General features: G+C 44.1%; 1 protein-coding gene across 1 annotated transcript in view; it reads right to left on the reverse strand.

The window, feature by feature from the left end:
* LOC105703847 overlaps nt 1-14,256 on the reverse strand; it is a 46,087-nt gene that overhangs the window by 1,418 nt on the left and 30,413 nt on the right. Inside the window, exons 2-3 of the mRNA XM_012432546.1 lie at nt 1,861-2,065; nt 228-535 (exon numbers count right to left, since the gene is read on the reverse strand). Coding sequence (XP_012287969.1) covers nt 228-535; nt 1,861-2,065 — 513 coding nt within the window. The remainder of the gene's footprint in view (nt 1-227; nt 536-1,860; nt 2,066-14,256) is intronic.

Below are 14,256 nucleotides of genomic sequence, written 5' to 3' on the forward strand. Positions count from 1 at the left end.
ATAAATTCTTCTGTAAGACAATGAAACAAGAACCGCCTCTAGGATGCCGTTACGAGAATTACGGTATGAAAGGGACTATATATATGAAACATTAAAATATTTATAACACTTATTAAAAAAAGTGTTTAATACGAATCGACTGATTTGAGGGGGGTTTCACTTCGCTATAATCCCTTCCGGAACCAGCCATGGGAGGAAAAAACAGTTTTCGGAAGTCGATGGAGTACCGTGGAGGAGCCGGGTCGTCGGTCGATTCCTCGAGGACGACGGCACTGTCGCTGTCGCCCAGGCTGTCCAGTCTATCGAGAGCGTCGCACGGGGGCGAGTCCCTGGTACTGGTGGTCCTCTCCGCTAGTCTGCTCTGTAGCTGGCGAATCACTCGCTGTTGCCTCAGAATGATGGCCTCTCTCTGGGCCAGGCTAGCTTCGATCTCTTTTTGCTTCCGGCAGAGTCGCGACTCGAAGAGAAGCAGTTGCGACGAAAGGGTTCGCAGTTGCTCGGCCTTCTCCCGCGTTAGTCGGCCGACCAGGTCCTCCTGGAATGAATTTAAGTACCCTTAAGGTGATATCGAAGGCGCTGAGAAATTTAATCGACGTCGATAAAATAAAATTGGAATGTATCAATTATGGTAAAAAACGAAGAATTTAAAAAATTGATTTTTAATGCAACGTGGAACTCAACGTTGATCCTCCGTGACTCAAATCCGGAGATAAAACTGCGAAGAGACTGTGGAGACTGTTTTGCAAACGTTCTATATTTATCTCTTCACCTGAATAAACAGGTCTGGCTTATTTCAAAGCAATTCCGTTATACATTCGAATGGATCTCTAAAAGAAGGAAAGAAAATCCCCGACTACGAGAAAAGTAAAGGCGTTCGCCACGGTTGGACAGTTTCGCCCTTCTTGCAGAATGTTAATAATTTTGATCGATAGCCGTATCCTTTAGCGGAAATGCATCGAAAGTTAAAATAATATATGGGACGCCACACCCATAAGTTAATTCTGCCATATTATTGATATTCGTTCACCTTGATCGCGGGCCTCGGAAAAGAATGCGCAGATTATTTATCAGGTTTTCTTATGAAAATATCCTATCACAATTTTGCTATTCTGCTAAACCGTAACGAGACAAAGTACGTATTCATTGTGGGTTCCGACGCGAGACGGCGAGATTATTTTCCAAGTTTTTCTTCGAAGAGGATAAAAAAACCTCCACCTTGATCGGTATTTTACGACATCTATGTATCGAGAGTGCAAGTGGCGAAGTAGCGTGCGATGTCGGTAAAGCAGCTCCGCATCGTTATTCATCGCACCGGTCCCAGAACGCAACATCCGGCCTGTTTTGCATGAGCGGACCGGGCATAGGCTCTCTTCCTATAAGGAGCCCATTATTCCTGCATTGTCTCGCATAAATGGCTGGCTGGGAAAGCGCGTCGCTCCCGCGAGCCGTCGATTGTGCGGCGAGGGACCGCTTATGAATAAAACTAACCCGGTTCGAGCGAGAGCCGGCCTCCTCTTTTCCGTATTTCCTTTTTCCTTCGTTTCCTCTTCTTTACGCGGCCGTCGCGCGTCCGAGCCGCGACTCTTTGAAATTAATATTAAACGGTCTATCCGCGCTAACGGGTCTGGGCTTCGCGGAAATCCAGTCGGTTCAATTTTCACGAATTTTCGACCCCACTTTCCGCCGCCTATTTCCACGCAAATGCGGTTCGCATTTGAATTCCTTGGAAGAATAAAAGGCAGGACCTCGCGAAAAGAGGAAGAAAAAAACTGTCGTATCGAGATCAGACGGTAAAGAATCATTTTTGGAACCCTGTGGTGCCTCGACTTCCGGCAGCTTCGCAAACGAGCTCATTCTCACCTGCAACTTGAGCGTCCTTCTCCAGGCCAGCATTTGGTGCGCCTGCGCCCTTTGTCTCGATCTGAGGGCCGCTATCACTGACTTCGCCTCCTCCAAGGATGTGACTTCCACGTCGCAGTCCTTGATCGGCTCGCCGCAGGAGTCGCTCACTCGACCTTCCGTCACCGTAGCCAAAGGACTGCTGTCCATCGACGTCTCCTCGAAGCTGGAAACAAAAAATCATTTCACGTTAACGCATTTCGATGAGTACCTTTTATTTAACATTTCTACTTAAATAATATCATTTCGATTAATATCTCTACTTAAGCTTCATCGATACAGGCACGATATGCGACAAAAAAGAACGTATCGTAAGGTATATCGAATATTTTACACAATAAATGTCGGACAGCGCCATCTTACGATAAGTAGAATGTACATTTAAAATTTACTAATTCCAAAAATCAATTTATTCTCACAGTTGTGGGAATAAGGAAATGAAGTTACAAAGTTAGGCTTATCTCCGAAAGTCCTGTCGCTCTTATTGTTAGGTTAGAAATTGCCGATCCATCGATCTCGCGCACTCGCGAAAGTGAATTTATCCCGTGATCTCTCCCGATATGAAATCCAATAAGAACCGCAAGGATCGTCGACCGCACGCTTTCATAGCAACTAACCGAGCGTATTGAGTGTCCTCGAACGATAAATATCAGATATCGCGTATCGGCCATCGACTGTCACACATCAAACGTTATCGTGAAAAAGCAAGTTCCTGATTTTCGCGCGGACTTGCAATCGAGCCATCCTTTGGACGTAACCCATCGCGACGTAAAGAAAACCCCACGTGCTTCACCGTTAAAAAAAAACATAATAATTTTATAACATTTTCGTTGGAAGTTTTATTCAGACACGGTATAGTAATTTTATAAGGTATTTTCAAATGAAATGTCATATCACCTTAAACAGTTCTACCGCAGCCTTATGTACTAAAAGTGTATTAATTTTATGAATATATTTTATAGGGTATGGATCAGGGCGTGGAACGCATCGTCCGCGATTGGTAACGGAGTCGCGTATCTTCGGGCGTTTCTTCTACCTTCGGTGGGGAATTAACGTAAATCTAAGGTCTATACTGACGTCCGATGCGAACAGGGTCGGATCGGTACGTACCGGTACGGGGACAAGTACGAGCGAAGCCGCGAGGGGAGTCGAGCTCCGCTAGGAATACGGTCAGGTGGCGGCAACGACGGCGAGTCGCACGAAACCGCAGATGGCTTAAAGTCGTTGTCGAGACTCGCTCCCTTACTATATCGACTCTCGGTAATTTCAGAGTTACACTGTTAAAAAAAATATAATAATTTTATAACGTATTTTCAAATAAAATGTATAGCATATATTACAAATTTAGCGCATACGTGTAATAAATTTATAAATTCATGTATAATGTTTAAAAATAAACTTACGTAAACGATCGTAAAATTAGACTCATCTAAATGACTTGCAAACAATGCGTACCAAATGACTTTCGAACATCAGATTTATAATTTTACTGCACCCATATGCACTAAAAGTGTATGAATTTTTTTAACAGTGTAGATACTTCATCGTCTATTTCACTGTGCCGAATGGTAAGAATTTCATCATTCTAGGAAGAAAAATGTTGAAAGCGAGTCGTACTACAGGGTCACAGCGAAACAGCCGCAATTGTGGATAAAATTTAAAAAAGAGAAAATTATACGTTTCCTCTCTTCCCCTCTTCATCTCTCTCTCTCTCTTTAATCTTATAGCTATCCCCATTTAGTGGTAAAATTATGTCGACGGCGATTAGCTCGAGAGCGTCGAAAATAAATGCTCTCTAGAGCGATATATGTATAACAAGGGAGCGTTTACGAGGGGCAAAACGGGTCGCTGTTAGGACTCGCTCCGTTCTATGCGCCCATCCATTTACGTACGTATAGTATGGTCATTATCAGGGTTTTTACTCGCACCAAAGTCCGACGGGAAGTGCGCTCGACCGAGTGGAAAAAAAGTTTCCCCACCATCGCGTAAAACCGCGAATCGCATTAGGTAGCTGTCGTGACTCGACGTCGGCCGAAGAGATTTCAGGGAAAAGGGCGCGACGTTGTCCTTTTACGAGCCGAGACGGCATTCTCAGATGGAGCTTAGGTCGCTGCCAAGACCGTGTGACGGCGGACCCGCCGAGAGCATTAAGCCGCTTCGCGGCTCGACAAAGGACTCGATTCGCGACGATCCCGTTGAAAAATATTCTTCGGTCAGAAACTGCGGCCAATGGATATTAAGAACAGGTGGAGGCGCAACCATGGCGTGCTGCGACCGCTGCGAAACCGCAGATGGGCTTATGTCGCTGTCGCGACTCTGCGTCGAGTTGCACCTGTCTGCGCAGGAGCTTACGACTGCGTGCTCGGGACGTTCCCTCTCGTTTGCGGCAATCGGGACTATAGAGTCGATAAAAAGTCCTCCATAGCTTTAAAAAAAAAAGTGTCTTATTCGAGCCGACCGATTTGGGGGGTTTCACTTCACCTTAATGTGTCGTCGAAATGAATTTCATTATTTAGACGTTTGAAACTGAACGTTTAGAAATGTTCATTTACGAACCTTGTGCAATTTTTATATTTAGTGTTTACGAAATTTAGTGGGGTTAACTTTTTACGCGGATTGGCAGAGTATATATAGAGGGGAATGTATCCGTCGTAAGTTTGTTAATCGATATGATATATGGCACATAAGAGCGGTAATATACCGGATGCCACCCTCCGACCATTTCATTGCACATGGCGAGTGACCTCATTTCCGGCTTTCGGGACTTTTCATCGGAAACTCAAGTTCAAGAGACTCGTTTCGCCGACTCTTCGGGTTTTATGAAGCACAACCTCGAGGCAACTTCACGATTTCCCTTGTACCTCGTTAACGGGATTACTGCGGCAGAAATAACTGATTTAAATATATTAAGCAAATTTCATCAAATCCGTCCCTGGAGTATTTGATTACAAATTTTGTAAGAAATATTATTAAAACCTGCGCTTATTACACGCCGTGATATATTTGCTGGAAAAGAACTTAAAAAAATATTCAGTCTGTATGTTATTTATAAAAATGTTCCATTTCTATTACGAGAAATTATTGTTGATAACCTTCGTAGACCTCATCGGCGTAAGAGCGTATGTAGAGCAGTAATAATTTGCAAAGCTTCTCGCGTTACAATAAAGTTAGAAAAAATCTCTCCTACATGGTAAGGTCAACATTTTTTATCGCGGTGTTCTCGTCAATCGTGATAAGTTTGCGAATAAAGGTATTACATAAATCGTGCTGGTTTTAAAACTAGAACTCGTACAAAGAAAAATAGAAAAAATAAGTTGTTAATCATTTTTCCTGACTCTTTCATATCACCTTTAAGTCAATTTTGATATACGAAAGTAAATTGAAAAGAATGGGAAGATTCTTTTAGAAGTGGCTGAAAATGTTGTAAACTTTTGACAATTTCACGAAACATTTTATTCCGAAAAATCAGGAAAAGAAAAGAAAAAGTCAGTCCTTGCGCGTCGTGCGGGAATACAGGTTACATATGCAAAGCGACCACTGCGGAAGTGGAACGCTAGTTTTGCTGAGCTAAGACGCCAAAATGTGTGGCATCGTAATACTTAAAGATATGGATGTAGAAACAGCCTTGGCGATTACGTAGAAGCAGGCTGATATGCAAACTAGTCGTTGCGGCAGACCGTATAAGCAGCAGGAAATTAGGCCGCACCTGCAATCGTTTCCGGATTCTCTTTGAAAGAGCCAGAAAGAGCCACCGCGTGTTTATGTCCTCTAGATAAGCTCTGTGCTGGAGGAAAAGAAAGGCGGGTGCCAGGAAAGAATTAAGAATTAGCCCGATTAATGAAGGAAACTAGAAACTACTTCAAGAAGGACCCAAAGGGCCTTGCCTTTTTTATTATCGTGTCGTTCTTTTAAATGCCCTTTTTATCGATGAATTTAAGATCGAAGCCAAACCTCGAGAGATCGTTCCCGGTGAGTCGTGTGATACGACTCTCGGTTGGCAATGACGTTTCTCCCCGAAAAATTCGCCCAGTTTGGAGAAAAGTGTATAATAAGTATTTTGACTTTTTGTTATGTATATATCACTTTCATGTCACCATAAGTAAAAAAAACGAGAACGTAGAAAACTTCTGGGTATTTCCTTTTGCAAACGGGTAGAGATGGAAGTCACTCTTAGGGTAATTTATTTCACGTCTGAAAACACTGAACCAACATCTAATACGTCTTTCCCCTCTTTTGAATTTCCCCGGTTGTGAGTTTTAGTGTTTGCTTGACGAGAACCTTCGATCACGGAGGAGAATCCACACGAATCGTGCGAAACGAGCCCGGGATGAAAAATTCGAGTAGCGATCGACTGCGTGCCAAATTGGTCGCTAAATACACGGTCGATCTCTTGAGAGTTGCGGCCGCTCGGCAGATCGGCTGCTCCGACTTTTACCGCTTTTCTCACCACCGTGCCCAATTCCTTTCTGTTACGGCGGAACTTTCTCGATCTGCGAATTCCGTCACGATGGCGAATCCCGTCCTCCCTCGACTTCGCTTGTGCATCTCGGCTGACTGTGCGGCCCCGCAAAAACAGGACGGACTTTTCCTTTCCTTTCTTTTCTTTTTTTTTTTTCATTTCTTCTTCCTCTCCAACCTCGAACGTTCGTACGAATTTTCATCTCGCGGGGTGAGAGAGCCTCACAAAAAAAAAACTGCTCCGTGTCACAAGGAACATTGACAAACCCGTTTTATGCCGTAGATGCGCAAAATACCAATCATTTTTGAGGTTAATGCAGTATCCGTTAGACACCTTAGCTAACTCAACTGTTAAACTGTTTTGTGTATTATTCCTTTGTTTCGTATTAGAGTTTGTCTTCTTTATGGGTTGTAAGAGCATGAGGAGTTAGTAGCTCTCCATGCGGTTGTTTCTTTGTGTGGGACGAAGCATTACCGGACGTCTCCCGCGTGCTTTGTTTCCGTGTAGGTTTTAATATATCGTTATATGGTTTTGTTTTCGGCTTCGTTTGTTCTCTTGGGTGCAGTTATTTTTAATGCACAGGTTTTTATTGTGTAGGTATTTCGCTTAAAACAAATGTTAGTTTATACAACGAGTTTTTCGCGAGACCTTCGGCGATCGCAATGGCGGATTAATAATTATTTATGGATGGCTCGATAAATCCGCGTACCGGAATTCCTACGAAAAACGGTCATATATTATCGACCACCGTAAAGAGAGAAGTGTTGACTTTGCAAAATCACTGCTCGTGGGCGGAAATATAAACGTTTAGATATCGAAGGGAATCACTTCTCCAATCACAGAGCTGATCGCAGGGGAACGCTCAATGTGAGTTTGAACAGCGAGGAAACATTGGTTTCTATCTTACGCTTATTTTTTCAACGGAAGAAAATCAATCTCCTTTTCTTTACTCTTGGAGTTTGTTTTTTCATTTTTGCACGTGGATTTTTTAAGAGTAGACGTTAAGTACGTCACGAAAAGGATGGAAAAATGGAAGAATCATGGAAAACAATGAAAGGCATACAAGAGCTTCTACTCATCTTTGCGGATTATCCTCAGTCTTGTTTTTCTTCCCCTTCGCGCCAACGTCCTTCAAACCGATGAGAGCTTTTCGGATAAAGAAAATAAGAAAAGTCCGTCGATGGGGAGTCGGTGCCATTTGAGTTTTTCGCGCTCGGCCGGCGACTTGATCCGTTAGAGCGAAACCGCGAGACCGGCAAGCGGGCGAAACTGCAGATGCGCTTTCCTTGCCGCTCGAAATGCAACTACGGGCTTTTGCCCTTCGTAGCCCTCCACGAGCTAACTGTGTCGGTTTGCACAGTCGTCCACCAATACCTTTCGCGAATCCAGGTGCCACTGGGTAGGGAAACGGTGCAATCGCGATTTCAAGGCTGACCCTGTGGCGTCCCCTCGTGCGAACTCCCGCTATTTTGTACCCGCCGCCATCTTGTCCCCCTCCGCGCATGCGCACTCCACGGCGATAACATACTTATTCGTTGTCAGTACTTCCAAACTACATCACTTCCCAAGTAGAAAAACAATATTGCTTAAATATTGGTTCTCGCATATATAAATATTAACCATATATTTTGATTAACATAACATAACGAGTCGTAAGGATCTTATGGTTCTGAGACGAAATCACGAAATGACTTCAACGCTGTCTCGTTATTGCTCATTAAATGCACGGAATAACATAGCGCTTTTTGCGAGAGATGCATCACTATGGAATCTCAACTTGTTAACCCAATTATTAAGTGAAGCTTAGCTAGTCAAATTGCGTGTGCAAGTTGGAAGCCCAATTGGCCAGTTTTCGATGGAAGTGCCTGTTAAGTACTTAAGTCTCTTCAAATTGGTATAGCCGGTCTTAATGTTCGCATTCACAGCCGCAAATTTAACGTAGATGGCGGCTGAGATCCAAACTGCCACTAAAAAGCACATCTTTCTAGATGGGCCTCTTAAATTTCAGGGAATGACTGCGAACGTGCGCTGAAACTCTATCGTGGACTTCTGATGAGAATTTAAACGTTCTTATATATACGTTTGTATAATTACGTTTTATGATCTGTGATTTCCATGTCAACTAAATTTTCAGAAAAGTATCTTATTCGAATCGACCGATTTGAGGGGGATTTCACTTCACTTTAAGGGAGGGGTATACCACTGCAAACTCAAGTCGGTGCTTCATTTTCTGAAGAATAACGTGAGGACTAATTTCAACGGGAAATGATAGCGAACACATCGTCACGATTCCAGGATGTTGATTTTAATGACCGGTTTCGTAATCAAAGAAACCGATTCGGTCTCTCGCCAAGTGCATAATGTGGAGCGTATTCCTCTGATAATAACGCACTGCACATGTATTGAACAACGGATTACATTTCTCGTCCATTCCCGACCTGATTCGCTTACATAAATGATCCATATCAGGTGAACCGAAAATCCATTAATTAATAAATCCAGTGTACCGAAAATTCACCAATTAATACATTTTCCGATATTAATGTAAGCCGATATTCGCTACCTCAACGCAACGTGGAAGTCCTTTTTGGATCATTAAATAATCGCCGAATGAACTGCATTTTTTTTTCGCTTTCGTGACTCCTGTTTACCGTTAGACTCATTAGATAATTATTCATGCAATGTTTTGTTATAACGAAAGTCGCGTTTACCGTTTACTCGGTCTGGATGAAATTAATGGAGGGTGGAGCGAGTGGAAGGATGCATGAACAGAGAAAAAGGGAAGAGGAAGCAGCAAAGGGGAAAAATAAACAGGGTTTCGCACAATGGCGAATTTCCCAGCGAACCGCAAGCTCCGCATGTCAAGTTGAAAACATGTCAAGGCCGTCTTCCTGTTTATATTTCCTCCCCTAATAGTCACGATCTCTCATAACTCAACATATATCCGAGTTTCTCAATTTTCCAGGACGTCAGCGAAAAGCGTTGACGCTTAAGCAAGAGAGAGAGAGAAAGAAAGACTTTCGAAAATATCTGTAGGGAAATTTATCTTCCAGGTCACGTAGTCGTCAAATCGTCGTCATCGATTTATTTCCAAGAGGAGATCAAACATTTTCTGCGCTGAATATTCATACCACTCGGAAAAATGATTTCCTTTCGCGTATTGTAATCCCTTCGTGTAGTTAATATTACCATTCCAAATGGTGATCACTCTTGCACCTTTTAGGCGCATCGCCATGGATACCTATTCGCAAGGTTACATTCCCCATTTATGTGGTTTTACTTTCCACGGAATTTTAACCACGTCCCTATAGTAATTATAACCAAATTATTTGTTTTTTTTTTTTCCGTGGCAGGAGATGGTTAATTTCAAATGTCTCGGTCAATTGGCCAATACCCACTGGGTGGTAACATTTTTTCAACTTTCTTCCCCGCGAACAGAGCCAACCGGAAGTCATGGCGGCGGTCCGTCCGGAAGTGCTGATGCGCTCAATGCTTCGCTTCCTGTCCGTCCCTCCACGCATCGTGCTACGTTACGCACACAGGAGTTTCGCGTGAAGTGCGGATGCCATATGTTAAAATACACGGGCGAACGAGTCCGCGGGTGTATCAGCCTCGACACGTTCGGCTTACAGCGGGCGCATGGCGAGTGTCTGCGATTCCAATGCCTTTCGCGTGTGCACACGTGAGAACGTCGGTACGACCTCGGGGATTGCGACGACGCTCTTTGGAAGCGGAATGCAAAGCAGTCATACCTGCTGGCGGTCTTGTATCGGTAATTAGCAACCGTACTGGCCAGTATGACATCTGCGAGATACAGCGACGTTACAATACCGCGACAGGGAAATGTTATTACAGGAACAATGGGCTAATTAACGCTCACCCCTAAAAGTGTAATTCCGTGTTAAAGCAATTTGGCCAGAGTGTGGGTACTCCAATAATTCTGACCGCTCGAGATGTATCCCCCTTCCGTGTAACGATTACTAGAAGATTCATCTAGAAATTAGAAATGAAATTTTATGGGTGTCCGGACCTTCGTTCTGCATTTAGAAAAATCCTTTTTACCAACGTCGATCAAATTTCTCGACGTGTTTCATTTCATCTTAAATTTATTAATGAAAAATAGGGCGGACGTTACATGACTATTGGCTAATATCAATGGAGTTTGATGACCGTTGAAATATGACACTATCACGGTAAACTGAAATTCTTTTTCACCTGGATTTCTTTGACTTCAGAAATCGGGCCGCAGCGGGAAATGCGTAATAATTTATATTCCCGGAAAGCGACAACATTCGACGCAATATGCGACTGCCACGCACCGACAGGAGAACTGAAAATCGGAGAAAGCTTGACAGAACTGGCGCGTGTCCGTGTCATGCCGAACAAAAATAACTACAACTACGGTTATGTACGGGAGACATGTTATTACGTATCGCGCATGATTTATATTCCGACGGCATGACACAATGGACCGCGATAATGCGCGCGCTTGCCTCTCTCCTACGACTAAAGAAAAGAAAGGCATCTCTTTCTTACTTTGCATAACTAAATGTATCTTATAGTCGTAACGTGTGGTTTTGTACTATTTTTCGAGGCTGGCGAGGTGAAGTACCTAAAACTACCCTGTCAGAAATATTCATAAAATTCATGCACTTTTAGTACATGTGATTCTAGTAGAATTACACGTTTAATATAATCGACTGATATAAGGGGAGTTTCACTGTACCCGAACTAACCAGCCGAGAATTATGAGAGCAATGGTTACCCACATAGAATTTCCTATAATTCAACTAATCGAGCGAAACTATAAATATTCGTTATGCCGATACATCCGACGACGCGCGATAAGTACAACTGAATCACAGTTGGTCGAACCGGAGTTTTTTTTCTTTTTTTTCGATGCACCGAAGTCCTGCTACTGCAGTGGTTATGAATCACTCTGTGTATTTCCCCCGTCTGCTCGTTAATGCTAATAAATTCAGCAACCCTCGTCGACCCACGCAAAAGTCGATAACAAAAGCGAACGCGGACACGATAGAGGGAAAATAATTGAATTCCTGGTATAAAAATGTGTATTTACCTTCGGCTCAGTCTTACGGCAGGTGTTCTACAATTTTAACAACCTCCCGTTAACGAGAGACATCGTTGATCCAAAATGATGCACAAAGGAAACGAGAGCTGAACTTATCGTAGGCGCACATCGCCTGTTCGTTTCAACGTCAAGTAGATACAAATTAAAAAAATTAAATGATGTCGTTGGATGGGTTCGGATGTATTCTTAGTTATCGGAATCTCATGATAAATATTCTATTAAGAAATCAACTATCTCCTCCAAATTAGTTATCTCGGATTTTCTATTTATATTACTACGTAGGCAACGTAAGTATTTAGAAAAATCTTTACTGAGGTCGATTAAGTTCCTGGCCCTGGTTCGTTTCACCTTAACACGGGCAACGATGCGGTAACAAGGGTAACGAGGGTAAGGAGGGTAATGTGACGGTAACGTGATGGTAACGCGATGGTAACGTGAGGGCAACGCGACGGCAACGTGACGGCAACGCGACGGCAACGTGACGGCAACGAGACGGCAACGGGGCACCGCGCGGAACGGCAAGCCGCGAGCATGCGTATTTTCCGCGTAGCCCGCGGCTAGGCCGTTCCTCGGCCTTGCCGAGCGGGATTCCTTAGACGCGAACGAGACGTGCGCCCCTTTTTATTTATTTCCTCCCTTCGTGCCGGCTTTTATTCCGGGCTCCACCCTCGGGCGAAGGCATCTTCCGTCGGCGTAATCGCGGAATGACTGCCTCTCCGCCTGATATTACTAAATCCGAGGGCCATTTCTCCATTTAGGAAAATCTCTTTCCTAAACGGAGAAAAATAAGGGCTTCAAAGTTACAGATGCCTATCCGTTGGAAACTTCTGCTCTCGATACAGTTAAAAGCTGTCCCATAAAACAATGATTCGTGACCTAGAACCCCTTAATACAATTTCTCGTAAACGAACAACTTTAATTTTACTTCAGTGCATTTTGTATGAATTTCATTTCCAAGCGAAATGTAATTACGTTACCGTTGTACGTACGTGTACACGAGTACTGTCACGCACACAATGCGTACTCGTCCCTTTCGGAGTCAGTGTCCGGCCCGGTGGCAGCTGGTAATAACAACGACGCAACAATAATGGCACGTCATTACTGCTGGACAAGCGGAACATGCGAGGCAGGTACTAATTACAATAGGAGATATATACACGCACCTATTGCGTACACCTGGAAGCGGCAAAGAGTACCGAGAACACTCGGCAACGGAGAGCACCCGAAGAGTGAGGTGAAACCATTGGGTCTGTAATCTGGACTGACACGTGTCTTTACCCGGGTGGCCGTAAAAGGCGCAAATTTGCTTTTCCAGGGGAAGACTTCCTTCTTCCGGATCGACTGCGCGCGCAAGAGGAGACTCACCGGAACCGGCAAATCCGCTTCGACTTTTTCATCACGCGGAAACGCCGGCCTATCCTTGACTCTCTAGGGCATACGTGGTTTCAAGTAGAGAGCACAACCACGAATAAAGAGACCTACGAGGCCACTCTTCACTGTTAAAGTGTATCCTTTTTACGGTTGAAAATTGAGAGAAAAGAGAAGAAGGCGGATTAGGTTTTCGGGAGTACCCGCTGTGTCGAAATTTCGCTCTTACTACCCCGTTAGAAATATTCATAAAATTTATTTTACACGGAAGACGCAATGTGCACCACGAAGTCGATGGAATCGAGCAGTCGAATGCAACCGGACAAAACGGTTTCTCGAACTTTCACGGTCCGTGGAAATCGGAGAGCGTTGCACCAGACGACGCGTGCGGTTCGAGCCGATGTATTTACGAACGCTCGCTGGTAAATCCACGCTCCCATATAAAAAAGAAAACATTTTTACGAAAGAAGAAAAAAAAAATGTACGTGACCGGTGGATAAATGTGGTCGTAAATGTGGATATTCGATTTTCAACTTCAAGCTAATTAACGGTTAGAGTCCCTGACCGCTGAAATTGTTTACAGGGGATATCCACGTCGGATACTAGCGCGAATGTTTTCGACGTGCAGCGTATATTCGCATTCGCTCACCTTCCTCTATTTTATGGTGCTAAAAGACCCACGGAAGAGAGACTTTTAACGGGAACGCGTTCCGCCACTCGGTCGTCCATCTTGCGCTCTCGAGTGATCCCGGGTCGACCTCTGAGGGGATGCGAAAGTGCCGTGCAAACTCCTACGCGATCGTGGCGCCACTCAAGGTGAACTACGGAAAGCTATATACGTATCCTTGTCGGATACGTGGGAGTAGCAAGAGACGGTAAATACAATACTGAATATAATTCGACACAGCTGTCAATATAAAAACAAACGACAACGTAGGTATTAAACATAGAAGGTATTTATACGTTTTTTACCGACGTCAATCAAGTTCCTCGCCGTGTTTCACTTCACCTTAAAAACTAGCGAGAAACCGCACCGTCGGTATGCCCGGTACAAGGTAGGTTACGAACTTTAACTGTAACGGAAACGGAACCGAGCGGAGTTCGTTCGACTTCGGTGAAGCATTCGCGCGATCTCCGCGAAGGAATATCGCCATTCCGGATATTCTACAAGGGTTATTTAATTCCCCTACCTAGATAAAAGGCAAAGAGGCGGTCTCGAATTTCGTTGCCCTCTTCGCGAGACGGCACCTGTGGTCTCTCCTTGCTGCAGGGCAAATCGTCTCCCTCGCGGACACCTCCTTCTCGGTTTTCAGGACAACCGCGTTATTATTTTATTACGCGGGCCGCGCATGCGCGCGTCCGGCGCCCGAGAACCGTGGCTATTTATATAAAACCAGATCCAGCACAATAGCAACTTTCTACTCCTACACGGGGAGTG

The sequence above is a fragment of the Orussus abietinus genome, unplaced genomic scaffold, assembly GCF_000612105.2.
Source record: "Orussus abietinus isolate OABI.00-Male unplaced genomic scaffold, Oabi_2.0 scaffold32, whole genome shotgun sequence".
NCBI classification, from domain to species: Eukaryota; Metazoa; Arthropoda; class Insecta; order Hymenoptera; family Orussidae; genus Orussus; species Orussus abietinus.